Source organism: Oncorhynchus tshawytscha, linkage group LG24 (genome assembly GCF_018296145.1).
Source record: "Oncorhynchus tshawytscha isolate Ot180627B linkage group LG24, Otsh_v2.0, whole genome shotgun sequence".
Lineage (NCBI taxonomy): Eukaryota > Metazoa > Chordata > Actinopteri > Salmoniformes > Salmonidae > Oncorhynchus > Oncorhynchus tshawytscha.
The window spans coordinates 13,118,174-13,142,545 of NC_056452.1; the positions used below are offsets into that span (position 1 = coordinate 13,118,174).

The window sequence follows — 24,372 nt, forward strand, 5'->3', positions numbered from 1 at the left end:
TGGCTTAAGGACAACATAGTCATGGTATTGGAGTGGCCATAACAAAGTCCTGACCGCAATCCTATAGAAAATGTGTGAGGCAGAACTGAAAAAGCATGTGCGAGCAAGGAGGCCTACAAACCTGACTCAGTTACACCAGCTCTGTCAGGAGGAATGGGCCAAAATTCACCCAACTTATTGTGGAAGGATACTCGAGACGTTTGACCCAAGCTAAACAATTTAAAGGCAATGCTACCAAATACTTATTGAGTGTATGTAAACTTCTGACCCACCTGGGAATGTGATGAAAGAAATGAAAGCTTAAATAAATTACTCTCTCTTTTATTCTGACATTTCACATTATTGAAAATAAAGTGGTGATCCTAACTGACCTAAGACAGGGAATTTTTACTAGGATTAAATGTCAGGAATTGTGGAAAAACTGAGTTTAAATGTTTTTGGCTAAGGTGTATGTAAACTTCAGACTTCAACTGTATGTAATGTATGTCATTCACTCGTTAAGGTCTGAAGAAGACAGGTTGAAAGATTGAAAACGGCGGCAAAAACAAAGCACACTACAGGTAGGTGGAGTCATATGATGAGTGGTATAGTCTGAAACCAATGTTTAAAGACCAATATGTTTTAGGATGATGTAGATGACTCCCCCCTCCCCCCAAGAAGTCACAGCAGGTCACATCAGCATCCAGCTTTGCAAGAGCAGGTACTGTGTAGGCCATTAGCTAAAGTAAGGTGCATTCTTGTACAAACATCCCTAGAGGTTCCCTTACATTACTTAATGACCACAATCTATTTTCTTTCTAGACCATACTAAAAATGAAATGCACGGCGAACTGGGAGCTGTGAACTGGGTATGTAGTCTACTGTGTGTAATGCTGAAGGCTTCATGCATGGCAAGATATAATAGTTGTGATGTCTTGTTGAGTATTTATTCATGTCACTGAAAATCCCTTTAGTAAGGCTTTTGTTTGCATGGTGGTATTGTGAAAGTGCCGTGTAATTTGTCTTGATCACCCAATGAGGCACTACTCTTAATATTTATTCTTCCTTTTTCTTCAAGGATGCAGATTTTCTCCTAAGGGACACCCTAGTGGCAGCAAGGTGGTGTGAACGCCAAACATTTAAAGGCACTGTTTCCCTCCCTAGTGCAATTGGGATGGACGGGGAAGACCGCATTTACAACCCTTAAATAACTACGGTTGTATGATGGCCTGGATGAATAGGAAAATATTCTCCTCAAGGAACTGACCGTCTTTGCCTCTTTTGAGGAGCAGGAGTGAAGCTATTTTTGAGGAGTGGTCAAACCTTGTTTTTGTCTGCTGTGTTAATTGTTTCAATTGTTAATTGTGTTATTTAGTAAAGATGACGTAGCAGTCACCCGAGTCTCTGGTCTCTTTACTGGAGCTGGTATAACTGTCTATATGGTATAGTCTGTTTCCATTCTCATGAGGAAAGTAAATAGCATTATAAATCAGGATAGGTAGTAAGTGTGTGTGTGTATGTGTGTATATATATATAATATATATGCTCAATTAAATAATATAATTACAAAGTTCTAACATTTATCAACACAATTTTAACAGTACAAGACATACATAACAAGTTTGTTGTTCACTGCAACAATATCAGTAGCTTGTCTTAAAAATCGCATGAAGAAAAACGTGTTAACACATGTGCTGGTACCACTTTATATAATATTTTTTATGAGCTTCAAAAATAAAATGCGTTCGTATTCAACATGTGCCTTGCACGAACTGTGTGTTTGTATTCAGTGTGTGACTCACACCTCAGTTGGACAAAAAAACTGCACACTGCAGTCAGGGGTACTTGCCACTGTGGGGCTCGATTTAGGCTACATGTACCTCAATTGCCTCCTACCCCTGCTCATCGACTTGGTACTGGTACCCCGTCTAGCCAAATTAACGTTACTCATTGTGTATTTATTCCTTGTGTTATTTTTTATATTCTTTTTCAAACTTTCTGCGTTTTCAAGGAGCCGTAAGTAAGCATTTCACTGTTATGCCAATACCTGTTGTTTACGAAGCATGTGACAAATAAAATGTGATTTTGATTTAACCACCATAAATTGACGTTTATCATAAGGTATTCTATCTGCCGATAAACTATGCGTGGTAGTAGGCTACAATCATCGCGCAGTGTTTTGCGACATGTTCTATCAATATTTGCGCATAAATGCATTTCTACCGCAATTGTCGCATTATCTATTTCACCAACAAAAAAAATATATATATATCACCTGTCTAGCGTATATTTTTATTTTCAACATTGGAAGTTTTAGGCAGATTTCCTGTTTCCATCAGTCCTGTTGATACCTTTTTTCATTAGCATGAAATGGTTGGATAGAACCCTGGTAAAATACCCGTAAAATATATTGATATAAAAACGTCTGCGTTGGGCCTTTTAAAGTTTGACTCTGTCAGATATAGATTAATGTATGATGGGGATGGACATCGGTGGAGAGGTGGGAACCTGCAGAAATCTGGCAGCTATGGTGTCAAATCAAATTTTATTTGTCACATACACATGGTTAGCAGATGTTAATGCGAGTGTAGCGAAATGCTTGTGCTTCTAGTTCCGACAATGCAGTAATAACCAACGAGTAATCTAACCTCACAATTCCACAACTACTACCTTATACACACAAGTGTAAAGGGATAAAGAATATGTACATAAAGATATATGAATGAGTGATGGTACAGAGCGGCAAAGGCAAGATGCAGTAGATGGTATAGAGTACAGTATATACATATGAGATGAGTAATGTAGGGTATGTAAACATTATATTAAGTGGCATTGTTTAAAGTGGCTAGTGATACATTTTTTTCATCAATTCCCATCAATTTCCATTATTAAAGTGAGCTGGAGTTGAGTCAGTATGTTGGCAGCAGCCACTCAATGTTAGTGGTGGCTGTTTAACAGTCTGATGGCCTTGAGATTGAAAAACAGCTTCTGTCTCTCAGTCCCAGCTTTGATGCATCTGTACTGACCTCGTCTTCTGGATGATAGCGGGGTGAACAGGCAGTGGCTCGGGTGGTTGTTGTCCTTGATGATCTTTATGGCCTTCCTGTGACATCGGGTGGTGTAGGTGTCCTGGAGGGCAGGTAGTTTGCCCCCGGTGATGCGTTGTGCAGACCTCACTACCCTCTGGAGAGCCTTACGGTTGTAGGCGGAGCAGTTGCCGTACCAGGCGGTGATACAGCCCGACAGGATGCTCTCGATTGTGCATCTGTAGAAGTTTGTGAGTGCTTTTGGTGACAAGCCGAATTTCTTCAGCCTCCTGAGGATGAAGTGGCTCTGCTGCGCCTTCTTCACAATGCTGTCTGTGTGGGTGGACCCATTCAGTTTGTCCGGGATGTGTACGCCGAGGAACTTAAAACTTACTACCCTCTCCCCACTACTGTTCCGTCGACGTGGATAGGGGGGTGCTCCCTCTGCTGTTTCCTGAAGTCCACAATCATCTCCTTTGTTTTGTTGACGTTGAGTGTGAGGTTATTTTCCTGACACCACACTCCGAGGGCCCTCACCTCCTCCCTGTAGGCCGTCTCGTTGTTGTTGGTAATCAAGCCTACCACTGTAGTGTCGTCCTCAAACTTGATGATTGAGTTGGAGGCGTGCATGGCCACACAGCCGTGCGTGAACAGGGAGTACAGGAGAGGGCTCAGAACGCACCCTTGTGGGGCCCCAGTGTTGAGGATCAGCAGGGTGGAGATGTTGTTACCTACCCTCACCACCTGGGGGCGGCCCGTCAGGAAGTCCAGTACCCAGTTGCACAGGGCGGGGTCGAGACCCAGGGTCTCGAGCTTGATGGGGAGTTTGGAGGGTACTATGGTGTTAAAAGCTGAGCTGTAGTCGATGAACAGCATTCTCACATAGGTATTCCTCTTGTCCAGATGGGTTAGGGCAGTGTGGTTGCGATTGCGTCGTCTGTGGACCTATTGAGGCGGTAAGCAAATTGGAGTGGGTCTAGGGTGTCAGGTAGGGTGGAGGTGATATGGTCCTTGACTAGTCTCTCAAAGCACTTCATGATGACAGAAGTGAGTGCTACGGGGCGGTTGTCGTTTAGCTCACTTACCTTAGCTTTCTTTGGAACTGGAACAATGGTGGCCCTCTTGAAGCATGTGGGAACAACAGACTGGGATAAGGATTGATTGAATATGTCCGTAAACACACCAGCCAGCTGGTCTGCGCATGCTCTGAGGACGCGGCTGGGGATGCTGTCTGGGCCTGCAGCCTTTGCGAGGGTTAACACGTTTAAATGTTTTACTCACGTCGGCTGCAGTGAAGGAGAGTCCGCAGGTTTTGGTAGCGGCCGTGTCAGTGGCACTGTATTGTCCTCAAAACGGGCAAAAAAAAGTTATCCAGTGTCCCGATGGATTCATTACCTATGGTAAAAAACAAACTAACTGTCAAGGTGAAAGAAAGATTATTGTGTTGGTAGGTTAATGAATTTGAGAACTGTGGTTTCTAAACACTATTCTGTACTCTTAGTTGACCTATCCTCGTGACCAAAGACTTGAGATTCAATCTATGTTGAAACCTTCACCCAGCTTACCAGTTTCACAATTACGATGACCAGGCTGATGCATTGTGGTGTGGGATATAACTGAGATCATCTGTGTTCACTTTCTTGACTTTAGAGCTTAATTGTGACCTGCATGAATCAGAGTACACCTGGAGAGGTACTTTCCTTATGCTTTGAAATGACTACTCTCTGAAAAGTGTACTCGTCTTCATCTTGTATACCAATTTTTGTCCTTCCCCCCCACCCCCTTGCCTCTCTTTTTCTATTGCTCTTATCTTTCAAACTCTACCAGGTTTTGACAGTTTCTTGTCTCTCATGAGAAGCAACTGTTTGACAACTCCAACACCGGTTGGGCCTCCTGGATCTGGTGGACCTCCTGGACAGTCTGGATCTACACCTGGTGGACATCCCGGACCAACTGGAGAGGTGCTTGCTTTTGACAGTCACCACCTTGAACTGACGTGAACACACACTACCCTGTCTCTGCTGTGTCTCCTCTAAGGAACCTGGTTCACTTCAATGATGTTCTTCAACTCCAGTCCAATGGTCAAGGTGGCAGCAGCAGTCAAGTGACTACGCTACTGAGGACAGTGAATTACTCTGTCGAACTGTTCACCCCACAGCTGAGAGGGAAAGTGAGCACTGAGCAGGAAACTAACCATACCCTGAACACATGAACTGAGCACATGGTTCATGCAGGTTATACAGTTGAAGTCGGAGGTTTATATACACCTTAGCCAAATACATTTAAACTCAGTTTTTCACAATTCCTGACATTTAATCCTAGTAAAAATTCCATGTCTTAGGTCAGTTACGATCACCACTTTTATTTTAAGAATGTGAAATGTCAGAATAATAGTAGAGACAATGATTTATTTATTTCATCACATTCCCAGTGGGTCAGAAGTTTACATACACTCAATTAGTATTTGGTAGCATTGCCTTTAAATTGTTTAACTTGGGTCAAACGTTTTGGGTAGTCTTCCACAATCTTCCCATAATAAGTTGTGTGAATTTTGGCCCATTCCTCCTGACAGAGCTGGTGTAACTGAGTCAGGTATGTAGGCCTCCTTGCTCGCACACGCTTTTTCAGTTCTGCCCACAAAATTTCTATAGGATTGCGGTCAGGGCTTTGTGATGGCCACTCCAATACCATGACTTTGTTGTCCTTAAGCCCTTTTGCCACAACTTTGGAAGTATGCTTGGGGTCATTGTCCATTTGGAAGACTCATATGCGACCAAGATTTAACTTCCTGACTGATGTCTTGAGATGTTGCTTCAATATATCCACATAATTTTCTATTTTGTGAAGTGCACCAGCCCCTTCTGCAGCAAAGCACCCCCACAACATGATGCTGCCACCTCCGTGCTTCTTCACGGTTGGGATGGTGTTCTTCGGCTTGCAAGCCTCCCCCTTTTTCCTCCAAACATAACGATGGTCTTTAAGGCCAAACAGTTGTATTTTTGTTTCACCAGACCAGAGGACATTTCTCCAAAAAGTACGATCTTTGTCCCCATGTGCAGTTGCAAACCGTAGTCTGGCTTTTTTTTGGCGGTTTTGGAGCAGTGGCTTCTTTCTTGCTGACCGGCCTTTCAGGTTATGTCGATATAGGACTCGTTTTACTGTGGATATAGATACTTTTGTAGCTGTTTCCTCCAGCATATTCACCAGGTCCTTTGCTCTTGTTCTGGGATTGATTTGCACTTTTCACACCAAAGTACGTTCATCTCTAGGAGACAGAACGCGTCTCCTTCCTGAGCGGTATGATGGCTGCGTGGTCCCATGGTGTTTATACTTGCGTACTATTGTTTGTACAGATGAATGTGGTACCTTCAGGCGTTTGGAAATTGCTCCCAAGGATGAACCAGACTTGTGGAGATCTACCATTTTTTTCTGAGGTCTTGTCTGATTTCTTTTATTTTCTCATGATGTCAAGCAAAGAGGCACTGAATTTGTAAGTAGGCCTTGAAATACATCCACAGGTACACCTCCAATTGACTCAGATGATGTCAATAGCCTATCAGAAGCTTCTAAAAACATGACATCATTTTCTGGAATTTTCCAAGCTGTTTCAAGGCACAGTCAACTTAGTGTATGTTAACTTCTAACCCACTGGAATTGTGATACAGTGAATTATAACTGAAATAATCTGTCTGTAAACAATTGTTTGAAAAATTGGATCTACATCTACAAAGTAGATGTACTAACCGACTTGGAAAAACTATAGTTTGTTAGCAAGAAATTTGTGGAGTGGTTTAAAAACAACTTTTAATGACTCCAACCTAAGTGTATGTATGTAAACTTCCGACTTCAACTGTATATTTAGGAGACATTGATGAGAAAGAATGGCCAAGTGTTGATTTTTGTAAAAACAGAGGTAGAGGTTGTGGTGAAGAGGGACAGGACACCACCCTGAGGACCAGTCAGGCTGACCAATGAGAACGCACTACTTGACACCACCTTGGAGACAGCGATCAGCAAGGACAGGAATTACCCAAGTACAGTCCCACTCAGCAGCAGTGGCATTAGGCTTCTTAGTGACAACAGGCTTAAAGAGGCGAAGCCTAAAATCCAGATGATTCCGGTTGATGAAGACCCAACTCAGGCGTTTCTTTTCTCCTGCTACGTTAGGTTAATTGGTCAGAGGGTGGAGAGGTCAAGCCAACGTTGCACCTAATATGGTGTCCAACTCCACCCACGCTGTATGCTCCTGCACCAGAGATCTGTATATAGTGATGAGATGCACATGCCTCCGCCCTAACTTTGGGAGTTGTTGTCCCAAAGGCGGTAAAGCTTAGGTCAAAAATAAGCCTATAGAAACGCACTGGTCTTATTTTGGACAGATTTTGGCGAGAGTGAAACGTCTCACTTCGCCACTCCCTCTCTCCCTGCACCCATCTCATCAGCTTCACCCTGTTCAGGGGAATCCAAGAGAGAAAGTTGATGCACAACAACACTGTCGAACTACTAAGAGGGAAAGGAGTCTGACAGCCACATCGCGGCCCACACAGTAAAACCCCCTGCCTAACAAATATCATTAAGTATGCACGTTAACAATCACTTTGCGCTATTCACAAAATATATAAGTTACGACGCGACACTTGGTTTTGGTTTCATATATCCCATCCATAACTCTATTGCAGAAATGCACAATTAGTCTTGACATTTGTTATTATCGTTTCTCTATGTTGAGTCGACGTGTTATATTACGTTGTAACAGTCACTGGTATCATCTAACATTATAATTGAACTAATATCCTTATCAACAAAGAGTGAAAGTTCTAGGTAATGTCTTCTCTTTGTCTCTGTTTGTCTCAGTTACCTGCATGTCTGCAGCATGGAAGCCAGCTGTGTTCTGGTGAAGGAGGTCCGACCGGATTTCCGTTGTTAAAGCATGGTTCCGGAGGGGAGTTGGGAAGTGCAACCCATCTGTTCACTGCGGAGGAACACTTTTTGATTCACATGTCGACATTTCAAAGTACCTTTCATACATTGATACTGTTAATGCTAAAATAACTGTATGTATTTCAAATCTGATCAGTACCCTGAAACGTTATATCACAATCATGTGTATTGAAAATGTATGTCTTGCAAAACTCACCTTCTACCTTACAATGGACAGCTCCATACACTGAGTATACCGCCATACACTGATATACCAAACATTAGGAACAACTTCCTAATATTGAGTTGCACCCTCCCCTTTTGCCCTCACAACAGCCTCAATTGGTCGGGGCATGGACTCGGCAAGGTGTCGAAAGCATTCAACAGGGATGCTGGCCCATGTTGACTCCAATGCTTCCCACAGTTGTCAAGTTAGCTGAATGTCCTTTAGGTGGGCCATTCTTGATACATGGGAAATGGTTGAGTGTTAAAAACCCAGCAGCGTTGCAGTTCTTTACACAAAGAGGTGCGTCTGGCACTTACTACCATACCTCGTTCAAAGACACTTAAATATTTTCTTTCCCATCCACCCTCTGAATGGCACACATACACAATCCATGTCTGAATTGTCTCCAGGCTTTAAAATCCTTTAACCGGTCTCCCCTTCATTTACACACAGATTGAAGTGGATTTAACAAGTGACATTAATAAGGGATCATAGCTTTCACCTGGTCAGTGTGTCATGGAAAGACCAGGTGTTCTTAATGTTTTGTGTACTCAGTTTATATTATTGAGGTAAAACTCCCTCTTGTCACTCTTTTATTTTTGAAGTTGATTCATGAGTTTATTTATGTTGCATTCGGTTCTGCACAGTTTGTTTTAATTTCAATTCAGTTTATTTGTCTATTTTAATACTTTTTGGTTTATCTTCTCCTGGCATAATTTGTATTTTTTGCAATTTGAAGGAATAAAACTCCTAATATTTGCACCATATCTCAGTGTGTCTCGTTGCCTACTTTGTCATCCATGACAGAGTCTTAGATCTGTGACAGAAACACACTACAGCCTATGTCAGTTTGAGTGTGATTTATGCTTGGTGATAGTTTTGTCATGTTTTTATGTTGTTTTAGACGGCTGTGTGTTCAATGTGAGTTGAGTATCCATGTTTAGACGTTCTGTGTTTGACTCCTCATTGACAGAAAAGTGGCCAGGTAATGCGGGTGGGTTGGAATTTCTGTGGTGCTGGCCTGTGTGGTCCTATCCCTGCTTAAGGCCTGTGGTGTCGCTCTATTAGCCACGAAACGCAATGGAGGTCACCGGTCGCAACAGCATTTTAACCTCAACTTTTCCTGCAATTTCATGCACTAGAACACATTCATAAATGTTATCAATAGTCTGCCAATAATTTGTCATTATTTGCCATTCTGACTTGCCTAGTTAAATAAAGGTTAATTATATATATATATATATTTATTTATTTTTTATTTTTTAAATACACCATTCTGTATGTTTGGCATTTTATTGGTGTATTTCAATTGTCACAAAGATGGTCATTGTTTTGGTTCTAAGATTCTCATGCCAATATTAATATTTTATTTACTTTCTTGTGCTTTTACTAGAGGCAACCCTGACCTATAATGGCTCAAGATAAAGTTGTGGATATAGTCTGAACCCCCCAAAATACATACATGTATTACAACATAGATATAACATTAAATTGCAAAGTGAACTATTTCAATTGGTTTCAATCGGTCAGATTTTGTTTAACCTTTTTATATGATGTGCATAACTTTAGCCTGTGCCTACGTATATGAAATGGTCTAGTTGGCTCCCTGGAAACCTGGACCATACATCTGAACAGTGACCAATCTTTGATTTGATTAGTTCGACAATGTGCAGATGATATGATTGTTATTTAAAGTAACGTGATAGTCGCCATGGCCCACAACACTTAGGTTACATTAAAGAGGGTTTGGTAAGACCAATAAACATACTACCAATACTGATTACCAATTTTTAAATGTATAATACAGCGTCTGACTTTTATCCTCCAGGCTGATTGGTTAGAGCATGTAAGTAAGCATTTGACTATAAGGTCTACCCTTGTTGTATTCGACGCACGTGACAAATAAACTTTGATTCGATTTGATTTCATTTAAGTATTGGGAAAATTGGAAAATGAAATCTGACATTGTGGAGTAAATAAATTGGTTGTTTGCTTTTTCTTTTTTTGCCTCAGTCTTATAGAGAGGACATTCTTAAAACCGCTAACTTACTGTACTTGGTACACATGATATTGTTACAGTAGCTAAAAGTTCGCCCACTCTGCGGACGACAGTGGGCGCTATTTTTGGCTCTCTTGAACCGGAAGCAACTAGATTTCTCCTTGGGTGCTGCTAGCTAACTGGAGCTACTAGCTAGCTGGAATGGGTCCGAGAGGTAGCTAGTTACCTGAACTGCGGTTAAAAAGTCAAAATAATTTAGACGCATAAGACTCAGCAGAGTACACTCATTGGAAAAGGGAGCGAAACATGAAACGAGATGTCAGGATACTGTTATTGGGGGAACGTAAGTAAATCCTGTTTTGATATTGACACGCATATATTCAGCGTGCTAACGTTAGTTAGCTACTGTACAGCTAACGCCTTGTTGTTAGCTACAGACTGATGGAAACCTGCAGTTTTCTATAAATCTGGATTCCCCCCCCGTGAATTACTAGCTAATTACCCAATGTTATAGCATTGGCAGCCACCACATCATTATGTTTTAGCTACATAACATAGCTAGTCTAACATTAGCGAGTTAGACAGCACCAAATCTGACAGTACTAACGTTAGTCAGTAACGTTACGTGTTGTTTTGCACATGCACTTACAGTACTAGCCCTACGTTAGCTAGCCAAGTTAGTAGCTAGGTAGAAGTTAGTAGCTAGATATTTAGCTAGCTAGTTAACTGTCAAAATCTTTTCTCATGCGTTAGCTAGCAAACCAACTTAGAAACCTTGCCACCAAGTGTGCTAAAGAGGATGTTTCTTATTTGACATGTTTTGCTGACAATATTGGTGGTTGGTTGTTGGGGGAAAAAAACATATATTCTAGCTAGTTAGCAAACAAGTTACAAGTAACTACCACCAAGTATTTTCCTAATAATTATCTTTGTATACCTAGCTGCATTGTAACTTTAGCTACTTTGTTTGCCCCTCTATTTGAATAGGCTATTCATGAACAGACCTATTCATGGCAACTCAACAAGAGAATGTCAGTGAGAACCGCTTATCAGGCCGTAATCTGTGGTTAATAAAATAAAGACATTTAACTAGCTAGTTATAATAAACTTAGACTACATTTAGATTTAGGACTTAGTTATAGTTCAGCTTAAGTATTAGCCCCCCATGTAATCCAGCTCTGGCTACTTATGAGCTGGAGAATGTGATCTATTTACCTGAGGGTATGACCTCAAGGTGAAATGTGTTTTGCAGTCCAGAAATACTCTTCTTCCAGGTTTCATTTTCCTCCTTTTTCAATAATGTCTCGTTCCACTTTTCACCCCTCTGTCAACAGCCAAGGTGGGCAAAACATCACTCATCATGTCATTGGTTGGGGAGGAGTTTCCTGAGCATGTAAGTGTAGCTATGACTGTACATTCCCACTGGTTTATTTCTCAGTTTTGTCTGCAGTGGTGACACTCTAACAAATTATACCCACCGAATGCAAACACTACATTGATGACTAAATAGTCAGCTTATTTATAAAATATGTATCCACTGGCTACTGCTACACCGTACAAAAGCAGCATTCTCATTGACTTGGTACAGTCAAAGTTTGCATACACACCGTCTGCTATCTACACCACAGCACACAGAGGGTGGCTCTATTCAACTGTGAAAGTGTGATTGGTAGGGAAAATAAACCTCCACTCGTCCTCTTTACTTTGCATTTATAAGCACTTCGTTATTGTAATATTTTCTTTGTATTTATTTTCTATCTGTTATTTTACCAGGTAAGTTGACTGAGAACACATTCTCATTTACAGCAACGACCTGGGGAATAGTTACAGGGGAGATAATGACTCATAATATGCCACTTCTCCTCACCTTATCCAAAAAAGAGGACATTTCCAAGTCATTATCCCAGTCTCAGACAGTGTAATGCCTAAACACTCCTCACACTCTAACCATGGAGTTAATTTCAGCCTGTCAGTTCCAAGCTAATTGAAGGTTAATGGAGTCCCTCTGTCAGACTGTTGAATCTGTGTAATCCCCCTTAGGTGCCCCTCCGAGCTGAGGAGATCACTATCCCTGCCGATGTCACTCCAGAGAAGGTGCCCACACACATAGTGGACTACTCGGGTGAGGTGCTGCTCACTCAGTAGCCTAATACAACTCTCTTGCTATAGTCTGTGTATGTGCCTGTGCGTTTCTATGAAGACCGGATATCTTCCTAGCTGCCAGAAAGTTTTGTCTGCAAGCTAACAGAATGGCTGGTTAAGTGTAATTGCTTGCTTATCGGTCCAATTCAGTTCTGCTGCTGATGAGGTGCTGTAACTGTTATCAACTGGTTATCAGTTGATTAAATTGAGTGCATTGTCTTGGCCCTACAGAAACGGAACAGACTGATGAGGTCCTCAGAGAGGAGATTATCAAGGTAAGGCTAGTTCTCAGTGTTGACCCACCTCTTCCTTAGCTGAACGCCCATGGGTGAAGTTTCCCCTAGGTACAGATCTAGGATCTGCTTCCCCTCCCTCAATCCTAACATTAACCATTAGTGGGGAAAATACTAAACTGACCCAAGATCAGCGTCTAGGGGAAACTTCACGCTACACCTAGCTGAACAGGTAGTGCTAAGCTATTAATCAAAATATCTGTTATTTTTCTGTTTTTAAACAACTAATTGACTGACGTCAGTTAAGTCATTTTTTATTTATTTATTTTTCCTGTGAGATCAATGCGCAGAAAACATGATAACATACTACAATCACCATAATCCATTGCGTGGCTACTTGTCTGGTCTGTTTCTTTTACGCCTGCCACGTAAGAGATAGAAGAATGTGCAGTCAAGAGGGGATACATAGGGAGCAGTTGCTTTGCGAGGTATTGTTATTCAGCAGTCATAAAAGTATGCCTTATTTACAATGAAAACTACTAAAATAGTGATTTTTTTTTCAGGCAGCATAGGCAGCAGCTCTAAAGAGATGAGCTGATGACTTGGAATGAAATAATAGTGATCAAATAAAACAAATGTAATATACACAACATAAATATTTTATTAAAGTAATGTGAATAACTTTGTGTTGCCAAGGCAGCAGCTACTCTTCCTGGGGTCCGGCAAAATTAAGGCAGTTATACAATTTTAACAACATTACAATACATTCGTTACAGAATTCACAACACACTGTGTGCCCTCACTTATTAACTGATGGTTAATGGGTGATAAGCTGTAATGGGGAGTCACTACCATCATGGGACTTTTCTTAATTGTTTTATTCTGTGTTACAGCATTCAACCCACATAATGCAGAGTGCAATTTTAATGTTTAAAAAAAAAATTTTTTTACTATTCTAACCGAAACTTAACAGACGTCAAAGTGCACTAATGAACAGAAGAAGCATCTGTAGATGACCACCAGTTGATCTCGCCTCATTATTTAACCATGTGTTGAGTATGTGTTGGAGTGAGCCTTTCCCAGCTGTACTTGACAAAATCACAATCATTTGAGTTCATTTGGAGAATGTGTTCGATTGCGTGCTTTAGTTGATAATAAAGACCTTGCACTCCAACCATGATTTCTCAAATCCTGCAGGCCAACGTGGTGTGTGTGGTCTATGACGTCACCCAGGAGGAAACTATAGACAAGGTATCCTCTCTCACACATGTACACTGTCTTTTATAGATCTTAAATGTCCTTCTTGGAGAAACCAATATGGAAGCATTTGGCATGGTATAACAAGCATTTGCATAATGTAGCCTACAGTATGGGATCAATATGATAAATGAGAGATTTTATTAGTGTTTTGCTATAATTTCTTATGCTACTCACTTTTCAGATCCGAACAAAATGGATCCCCTTGGTAAATGGCGAAGCAGAGAAGGGGAATAAGTATGTACATACTGTTGTTTCGATGACATTTGCTTTGAAGCTTGTGTACATCGTCCTTGCCTAAAAGTGTTGTGCTTGAACTAGCCTCTTTGGCCTTTTGTGTCATAGAACATTTAGATATCTTTGATCTTAAATTCATTCCTTATGATGTCACAGAGTTCCCATAATCCTAGTGGGGAATAAATCGGACCTTCGCTCTGGGAGCTCCATGGAGACCATTCTACCTATCATGAACCAGTTTTCTGAGATTGAGACCTGTGTAGAGGTAAGGCTTGCATCTCAGACTCACTCTGCTCTCTTCAGCGGCCTCCCCACTCACTCAGCGCAATGAGGACCTGATTTCGCACCAATAATTACTCCCACCAATCTTATGCAAACAATATTTAGTTGAACTGTTTTTGTTTGAACACACCTATGATTAGGCAAACCTGAGGTTTTGACTTTTCTCTCCCAAGTGTTCTGCCAAGAACCTGAAGAACATCTCTGAACTGTTCTACTACGCTCAGAAGGCTGTGCTCCACCCCACCGCCCCGCTCTACGACCCGGAAGACAAACAGGTCAGGGAGGACATTTTGAGGATCGCTTTATACCTTTGGAATGACCTGGTTTTATTGCGGAATCTTGCTTTGTTGAGTGTTAACTGTGTCTGTGTGCTGATGTTACTTCCAGTTAAAGTCCATGTGTGTCCGAGCACTCAGCCGAGTCTTCAGCATCTCAGACCAGGACCATGACCGCATCCTCAGTGACACTGAACTCAACTGCTTCCAGGTGAGAATCAAATAACACTCACCCATCCATCCTTTAATCTGTCCACCATACGTCAATTAATCTATTAATATATACACTACTAATATATACACTAAAGTTTGGGGTCACTTAGAAATGTCCTTGTTTTTTGAAAGAAAAGCACATTTTTTTTGTCTATAAAAATAACTTCAAATTGATCAGAAATACGCCTCACAAGTCTTCAACTGGCAGCTTCATTAAATAGTACCCGCAAAACACCAGTCTCAACGTCAACTGTGAAGAGGCGACTCTGGGATTCTGACCTTCCTAGGCAGAGTTGCAAAGAAAAAGCCATATCTCAGACTGGCCAATATTTTTTTAAATTAAGATGGGCAAAAGAACACAGACACTGGACACAGCAACTCTGCCTAGAAGGCCAACATCCCAGAGTCGCATCTTCACAGTTGATGTTGAGACTGGTGTTTTGCGTGTACTATTTAATGAAGCTGCCAGTTGAGGACTTGTGAGGTGTCTATATCTCAAACTAGACAGACTAATAATGTACTTGTCCTCTTGCTCACTTGTGCACCGGGGCCTCCCACTCCTCTTTCTATTCTGGTTAGAGCCGGTTTGAGCTGTTCTGTGAAGGGAGTAGTACACAGCGCTGTACGAGATCTTCCGTTTCTTGGCAATTTCTCGCATGTAATTGCCTTCATTTCTCAGAACAAGAATAGACTGACGAGTTTCAGAAGAAAGGTCTTTGTTTCTGGCCATTTTGAGCCTGTAATCGAACCCACAAATGCTGATGCTCCAGATACTCAACTAGTCTAAAGAAGGTCAGTTTTATTGGTTCTTTAATAAGAACAACAGTTTTCAGCTGGGCTAACATAATTGCAAAAGGGTTTTCTAATGATCAATTAGCCTTTTAAAATGATAAACGTGGATTAGGTAACACAACGTGCCATTGGAACACAGGAGTGATGGTTGCTGATAATGGGCCTCTGTACGCTTATGTAGATATTCCATTCAAAATCAGCCATTTCCAGCTACAATAGTCATTTATAACATTAACAATGTCGATACTGTATTTCTGATCAATTTGATGTCATTTTAATGGGCAAAAAAGTGTTTTTCTATCAAAAACAAGGACATTTCTAAGTGATCCCAAACTTTTGAACGGTAGTGTACATGCGCGCACCACACGTACATCCTTAAGAGAGAAATTGCAGGCAAGGTGTAAAACTGGCATGGCCATTTGAGTAGCCGGGTATAGTTCAACTCTGTGTGTGTGTGTGTGTGTGGTTCCTCAGAAATCGTGCTTCGGGAACCCTCTAGCCTCTCAAGCTCTGGAGGATGTGAAGACTGTGGTGTGGAAGAACACGAGTGACGGGGTGCAGGACAACGGCCTTACCCTGAACGGTGAGGGATGAACCCGACAGTGAGATGGCTCAGCCTTTGATGATATAGGACCTGTTGGGTTTAGCCTCTTGTGAAATTCAGTGTTGCTAGTAGCGCCAATAGTTTGTATGGAGCCGACGTGATAAGATGGCGACATAACAGACATGATTCTATTGTATCCTCTATCACCAGGCTTCCTGTTCCTCAACACGTTGTTCATCCAGAGGGGTCGGCACGAGACCACGTGGACCATCCTGAGGAAGTTTGGTTACGATGACTCGCTGGAGCTGACGGATGACTACCTATACCCACAGTAGGTGTTTTGGCTCCACTACTTTGTGTTACTGACCCAATCCCAGACGTGTTAGAGACAGTTGGTTACCTCCCCCATGTTGTGATGTGATATTGAAGATGATACTGCATGAGTATTGTCTCAAAGGTTTTTGGTGAGTCGGTGTTTTCCAGAAAACATCCTGGCTTTAAACGATTGATTTTCATTTATCAAGCCAGAGCGGTAGAGCGTTCCGTTAGCTAAACCTCAGGCAAGTAACGTCTCGTGGGTTTTTGTGTGTGTGTACGGTAAGCCTAGGTATTTATATGGCTGTTTGTTGTGTGTTGCCAGGTTACGGGTGCCCGTGGGCTGCACCACCGAGCTCAATCATCTGGGTCACCAGTTTCTCCAGAGGCTGTTTGACAAGTATGACGAGGTGTGTGACCGCCTCAGTGGCATCAATCAGGAAGTCCATTTATTTATATCCATCTGTCTATTTGTCAACAATGCACTAAGCAGGTTATATTTTAAGTGGAAAGAGAATACACATTTTTAAGTTGAACGCCCGCAGTTCATTTTAGGCATTGAAATGTACCCCCACTCTAACAGCATGGCTGTTTTTAGGGCTTAGTGGTGTGTTTTACCCCTCTAACAATATTTATTTTTACACCAGGATAAGGACTCTGCCCTCTCTCCAGCGGAGCTCAAGAATCTCTTTAGTGTGTTTCCTTACATGCCCTGGGGCGCAGACGTGTACACGGCTGTCTCAACCACAGACGAGGGTTACATTTCCAATCATGGCTATGTGTGTCAATGGACGTGAGTATTGACCCTTGTTTGCTTTGAAGCGATCTTGGTATGTACAGTGCCTTCTGAAAGTATTCAGACCCCTTGACTTTTCCTCAATTCTGTTACGTTACAGCCGTATTCTGAAATGGATTATATACGTTTAAAAAATCTACACACAATACCCCATAATGACAAAGCAAAAACAGGTTGTTAGAAATTTTAGCAAATTTATTACAAATAAAAAAACATACCTTATTTACATACAGTGGGGCAAAAAAGTATTTAGTCAGCTACCAATTGTGCAAGTTCTCCCACTTAAAAAGATGAGAGGCCTGTCATTTCCATCATAGGTACACTTCAATTATGACAGACAAAATGAGAAAATAAAATCCAGAAAATCACATTGTAGGATTTTTAATGAATTTATTTGCAAATTATGGTGGAAAATAAGTATTTTATCACCTACAAACAAGCAAGATTTCTGGCTCACACAGACCTGTAACTTCTTCTTTAAAAGGCTCCTCTGTCCTCCACTCGTTACCTGTATTAATGGCACCTGTTTGAACTTGTTATCAGTTTAAAAGACACCTGTCCACAACCTCAAACAGTCACACTCCAAACTCCACTATGGCCAAGACCAAAGAGCTGTCAAAGGACACCAAAAACAAAATTGTAGACCTGCACTAGGCTGGGAAGACTGAATCTGCAATTGGTAAGCAGCTTGGTTTGAAGAAATCAACTGTGGGAGCAATTATTAGGACATGGAAGACATACAAGACCACTGATAATGTCCCTCGATCTGGGGCTCCACGCAAGATCTCACCCCGTGGGGTCAGAATGATCACAAGAACAGTGAGCAAAAATCCCAGAACCACACGGGGGGACCTAGTGAATGACCTGCAGAGAGCTGGGACCAAAGTAACAAAGCCTACCATCAGTAACACACTACACCGCCAGGGAATCAAATCCTGCAGTGCCAGACATGTTCCCCTGCTTAAGCCAGTACATGTCCAGGCCCGTCTGAAGTTTGCTAGAGAGCATTTGGATGATCCAGAAGAAGATTGTGAGAATGTCATATGGTCAGATGAAACCAAAATATAACTTTTTGGTAAAAACTCAACTCGTCGTGTTTGGAGGACAAAGAATGCTGAGTTGCATCCAAAGAACACCATACCTACTGTGAAGCATGGGGGTGGAAACATCATGCTTTAGGGGCTGTTTTTCTGCAAAGGGACCAGGACGACTGATCCGTGTAAAGGAAAGAATGAATGGGGCCATGTATTGTGAGATTTTGAGTGAAAACCTCCTTCCATCAGCAAGGGCATTGAAGATGAAACGTGGCTGGGTCTTTGAGCATGACAATGATCCCAAACACACTGCCCGGGCAACGAAGGAGTGGCTTCGTAAGAAGCATTTCAAGGTCCTGGAGTGGCCTAGCCAGTCTCCAGATCTCAATCCCATAGAAAATCTTTGGAAGGAGTTGAAAGTCCGTGTTGCCCAGCAACAGCCCCAAAACATCACTGCTCTAGAGGAGATCTGCATGGAGGAATGGGCCAAAATACCAGCAACAGTGTGTGAAAGACTTACCTTGTGAAGACTTACAGAAAACATTTGACCTCTGCCATTGCCAACAAAGGGTATATAACAAAGTATTGAGATAAACTTTTGTTATTGACCAAATACTTATTTTCCACCATAATTTGCAAATAAATTCATTAAAAATCCTACAATGTGATTTTCAGGATTTTTTTTTCTAATTTTGTCTGTCATAGTTGAAGTGTACCTATGATGAAAATGACAGGCCTCTCATCTTTTTAAGTGGGAGAACTTGCACAATTGATGGCTGACTAAATACTTTTTTGCCCCACTGTAACTATTCAGACCCTTTTCTATGAGACTTGAAGTTGAGCTTAGGTGCTTCTGTTTCCATTGATCATCCTGGATATGTTTCAACAACTTGATTAGAGTCCACCTGTGGTAAATTCAATTGATCATTTGGAAAGGTACACACCTGTCTATATAAGGTCCCACAGTTGACAGTGCATGTCAGAGCAAAAACCAAGCCATTATGGTTGAAGGTATTGTCCGTAGAGCTCCGAGACAGGATTGTGTCGAGGCACATATCTGAGGAAGGGTATGAAAAAATGTCTGCAGCATTGAAGGTTCCCAAGAACACAGTTGCCTCCAAGTTTGGAACCACCAAGACTCTTCTTTGAGCTGGCCGGCTGGCCAAACTGAGGAATCGTTAAATAAAGGTTAAATACGTTCTTGGCCAGGGAGGTGACCAAAAACCCGATGGTCACTCTGATAGAGCTCTAGAGTTCCTCTATGGAGATGGTAGAACCTTCCAGAAGGACAACTAGCTCTGCAGCACTCCACCAATCAGGCTTTTTATGGTAGAGTGGCCAGACGGAAGCCACTCCAGTAAAAGGCACATGACAGCCCGCTTAGAGTTTGCCAAAAGGCACCTAAAGACTCTCAGACCAAGGACTGATGAAACCAAGATTGAACTCTTTGGCCTGAATGCCAAACGTCATGTCTGGAAGAGACCAGGCACCATCCCTACGGTGAAGCATGGTGGTGGCAACATGCTGTGGGGATGTTTTTCAGCGGCAGGGACTGGGAGACTAATCAGGATCGAGGGAAAGAAGAATGGAGCAAAGTACAGAGATCCTTGATGAAAACCTGCTCCAGAGCGCTCAGGACCTCACTGGGGGGGAAGGTTCACCTTCCAACAGGACAAAGACCCTAAGCACACAGCCAAGACAATGCAGGAGTGGCTTCGAGACAAGTCTCTGAATGTGCTTGAGTGGCCCAGCCAGAGCCCAGACTTGAACCTGATCGAACATCTCTGGAGAGACCTGAAAATGGCTGTGCAGCAATGCTCCCCATCCAACTTGACAGAGCTTGAGAGGATCTGCACAGAAAAATGGGATAAACTCCCCAAATACAGGTGTGCCAAGCTTTGTAGCGTCATACCCAAGAAGACTCGACGCTGTAATCGCTGCCAAAGGTGCTTCAAAAAGTACTGAGTAAAGGGTCTGAATACTTATCTCAATGTGATATTTAAGTGTTTTTATTTTTAGAAATTAGCAAACATTTCAAAACCTGTTTTTGCTTTGTCATTATGGGATATTTTGTGTAGATTGATGAGAGGGAAAAATCAAACATTTTAATCAATTTTAGAGTAAGGCTGTCATGTAATAAAATGTGGGATAAGTCGAGCGGTCTGAATAAGGCACTGTAGCTTTGTGTGTATGTCAGCCATGGGGATTTTTATGTTTAGAATTTCAGTGTAAGGAGGTCCGTGAGTACAAATGAATGTGTTAGGGGATTTAGGTTAGGACAGTGAGTGTTCCTATTCCCTCCTCCAATTTCACCAATGTGACTTCTCTCCATATCCAGGCTTTCAGCGTACCTTGATATCCATCGCTGTCTGGAGTACTTGGGATACCTGGGCTATCCTATTCTCACTGAGCAGGACTCCCAAACCACTGCAGTCACAGGTCTGTGTCTGTACGCATGTCAACACATCTTTTTTTACATTGCTGCAGGTAGCCTCTCTAGGAAAATAGACTGTATGTTAACAAGAACCTATAATCCTAGTGCCGCAGTAAACCTCACTCGCTGTACATAGAGGAGGATTAGAACTATAATCTGGTTCACTATAGGCCTTACAGACAGAATTATATCCAGTACATGTATGCCTTCTGAGGATGTGCAGTGACTCTGAAAGGTCAACTTTGAATATGCTATTTGACTGGTGTGAAGACTACCAGAGTGTGTGTTGTGTAGTTATTATATGCAATGATTAAACAAAATTCACACATTTATTTGAGTTTACCAATAATGCCGTAGTCGCATTCCTTCAATTGGTCAATTAGTCAATTAACCTCAACCCATCATCCAGTGAAACCGAGTGGGATTGTTTGAAGCGAAAACCTGCATCCACAGGGGTGCTTCAGGAACGCTGGTTGGTCTGTGTGTGTAAAACTGGGGGCGTGGCTGCAAGGGGTAGCAGGATTAGGGTAGGGTGATGTAAGTCTCACACCCACTCAGCCTGTGCCGTAGAGTCGAAAAGGTTTAGCTCACGCGGCTATAAATGTGGGAGAGGTCCTACCACCTCAGATCAGATATAAAATGCATCCTGCATTACCCACAAGGGGAAATACGATTATGTTTGAAATTCTTTGATAGCGCTCCATCATATTAATCAATGGTTCCCTGTCCTGACATGTCTGTTTCTCCGTGTATATGTACTCCCTGTGATTTCGGTGTGTGTGTGTGTGTCTGTGTTGGCGCTATCCGTGTGTGTTCCTCTGCAGTGACGCGGGAGAAGGCTGTGGACCTGGAGAAGGGCCAGACTCAGCGGTCAGTGTTCCTTTGTAAGGTGATCGGGCCACGGGGTACTGGGAAGTCTGCCTTCCTCCAGGCCTTCCTTGGTCGAAACACAGCGGTACGATCATCTCACTGTTGACCTGTTATTTAGACTAAATAGCGATACAGAATCACACATTCCTGGAGGAACCGTTTAATACTTTGTTACTAGTAGTACGCATTGAACTCTTCATTGTAAAACCATTCCGCTTTGTCAATACGTGTTTGAGTTGAGAAATGATGTTGAAAGCCCCAACTACTAGCATTGCTACAACTAATCATAAGAGTAACAGTCGGTGTGTTTGTTTCAGAGAGAGGAGCGTTCCACCGGTGCCTTTTCCCTCTACACCATAAACACTGTCCAAGTTAGCAACCAGGAGAAGTTCCTCATCGTGAGTTCCGTACCTTTTTACTTTCACCTCAACTCTGACCCCTGACCTTTGGTAGAGTGTGTTAGCCTCACCTCCCATCTGTCGTCTTCCCCTGGCAGCTCTACGAGGTGGACGTGGAAACAAAGTTCCTAAAGGAGTCGGACGCGGTGTGTGACGTAGCCTGTCTCATGTATGATGTCAGCGACCCCCACTCCTTCGACTACTGTGCCAGCATCTACAAGGTGTGTGGCATCTCATGTCCTCTTCAGAGCGTCTCTGGTTTTCACAGATATGATCAGGAATGTGTTCAATGTTTCACTCTTCTCTTTTTCTCTCCCTTCTTTCTTCCCCACATCCTCTTTCTCTTCGCCGTATTCCATTTTGTCTTCATCCACATCTGTCTACTTTCCTTTCTGTAGCAACACTACATGGACAGCAGTATTCCCTGTGTGATGGTGGCCTCCAAAGCGGACCTCCCCGAGGTGAGACAGCTCCACGGGATGACTCCGGCAGAGTTCTGCTACAAACACCGACTGCCTCCGCCGCTCCCTTTCTCTGGCCTGTCCCTGGACTCCACCAGCAAGAACATCTACACCAAGCTGGCCTGGTCCGCCATGTTCCCGTACGTATTAGTTATTTGATTGTCACATTTGGCAAACTGTTGGTCCCTCTGTGATTCACTCACCATTTAATCTATAGTTTTGCGATTTAGTTTTGAGAAACTGGAAAATCATGTCACTTTTTTTCATGTCTGCACCTCTACGCGGTTTCATATGTCCTTTCATTGACGCCTTTGTCTCCCCCCCACAGACACCTGAACGGCTCCGACATGAGCAACACATCCTTCTGGCTGAGAGTGACGCTAGGAGCAGCAGTGGTCGCGGTCCTAGGCTTTGCCATGTACAGAGCTTTCGCCCGACAGAAATGACTAGGGTCCTGACCGGAGCCCGCCTTCCCTCTTTTTCCCTCAACCCCAATCTCCAGAACAATCCTCCAGACCAAGCACCTAGACACACTAGACCAGACAGACAAAACACAGAAACATTTTACTTTGTCATGATTTATACCCTAACCTCCCCTCTCCTCGTCTTTGCTCTGCTCTTCCAGTCTACTCCAGTTAGTCACGTCTTCTTGACTGACTGTAATAATCTCAGTCAAAATGGAGGAGCGTGACCATATCTCTCACCCTCTCCTGACCACCTTTGCTCGCTCTGCCTTATGGTGTCAAAATCCAGGCTAAGGCGGTAGCCTCCCTGTGCGTAACGCAACAATTCCCCCAAGAGCTGCTACGAATATGTGGGTGCTTTATTAAATGGGGATATACAGATACAAGAAGAGAGACATTTCAAACCCAAGACTTTTTCACGTGTCCACATGGTGTTCAGGAGAATGGATAGATTTATTTTTAATGTGTGGTCTTTCCTAAGGAAAATAATCTCAAAATGTAATAGCAATTTGGAAGAACATATCAAACTTTAAAAAGTCTGGTGCTGGTTAGAAACCAAAATGGCAAATTCAAACAGTCCATATCGCGGGGGGAGGGTGAAGACAAGCCTTAGAGCACAAGTTATGGAGGACCCTGCTGCAAGGACGTAACCGAGCAACAGACACTCTGAGCGGGCACAGGAAGTCCCCTGCAGAAGCTAAAGACTTGTCTTCCCATTGACCAAGCCACTGAGATAGACTTTCAGACCTGATTTGCCAAATACAGAAGCCGCTCTCTTACGGACCGTTCCAGTAAAATACATGCTTATCACTCCATTAGCTTCTGATACAATACTACAGTTGTGGGTGAAATGATCTAGATACATTTATTTATGTAAAAAATTATAATAATACAAAATAGCAGTAGTTGTGGCTTGCCAGATTAGAATTGAGAAGGAAGCAATGTCTTGTTGAGAGAAGTGACTATATATTGTATTAGACTGATGAAAAAGAAACACTGAACTCTGTAATGCATCCTCCTTACTCAAAGTAATCAGTCATGTTAAAACAGCCAAATCATTTTTATTTTATGGTATTAATACTAAATCCTGCCCCGTGCAAATTAACGCTTTGAATGATCATTATAAGGAAAATATCTGCCTCCCCTTGTCTTGGCTTTTATGTGCATTCACCATAAATTGGAACTTAGGCCCCAAATGTTATTTCTGCTAAATCATCCACGTGTGTGTGGGTGCACATGTATATTTGCATGTGTGCATACATGGACCTGTGTGTCAAGATTTTGATTGTATAATTAATTATCTCTTTTTTTTTTCTTTTTTTTTTTAAATATGGGAATCATACATTTTTATTGGTTGGTTATTTTAGTTGGGGACCTGCTATTGCCACAGAAAAAAATTATGTGGATCTTATTGATTGAAAGTGATATAAAAACAACTAAAGTGAAATGCTGAATAAAACAAAACAAGGATTGTT

At 42.2% G+C, this 24,372-nt stretch overlaps 1 protein-coding gene and 2 long non-coding RNA genes across 4 annotated transcripts; all 3 read left to right on the forward strand.

The window, feature by feature from the left end:
* Positions 1 to 437: 437 nt before the first annotated feature.
* On the forward strand, positions 438 to 1,478 carry LOC121840735. The gene is made up of 3 exons (XR_006079865.1): positions 438 to 700; positions 802 to 848; positions 1,058 to 1,478. It is a non-coding gene; the product is annotated as an uncharacterized LOC121840735 (long non-coding RNA).
* Positions 1,479 to 1,593: 115 nt separating this feature from the next.
* On the forward strand, positions 1,594 to 8,283 carry LOC121840672. 2 transcript variants are annotated; one of them, XR_006079794.1, is made up of 3 exons: positions 1,594 to 1,999; positions 4,833 to 4,966; positions 7,860 to 8,283. It is a non-coding gene; the product is annotated as an uncharacterized LOC121840672 (long non-coding RNA). The 2 variants fall into 2 exon arrangements; XR_006079793.1 differs by having other exon boundaries at positions 1,594 to 1,995.
* A 2,018-nt stretch (positions 8,284 to 10,301) lies between these two features.
* Positions 10,302 to 24,372, forward strand: rhot2 (ras homolog family member T2). The gene is made up of 19 exons (XM_024386846.2): positions 10,302 to 10,493; positions 11,485 to 11,543; positions 12,191 to 12,272; positions 12,524 to 12,567; positions 13,723 to 13,776; positions 13,967 to 14,019; positions 14,176 to 14,284; positions 14,475 to 14,576; positions 14,689 to 14,787; positions 16,056 to 16,164; positions 16,336 to 16,456; positions 16,766 to 16,850; positions 17,088 to 17,233; positions 20,609 to 20,709; positions 21,529 to 21,659; positions 21,892 to 21,972; positions 22,071 to 22,193; positions 22,371 to 22,573; positions 22,762 to 24,372. The coding sequence occupies exons 1-19, from the start codon at positions 10,457 to 10,459 to the stop codon at positions 22,877 to 22,879; spliced, it is 1,857 nt and encodes a 618-aa protein (XP_024242614.1). The 5' UTR covers positions 10,302 to 10,456; the 3' UTR covers positions 22,880 to 24,372.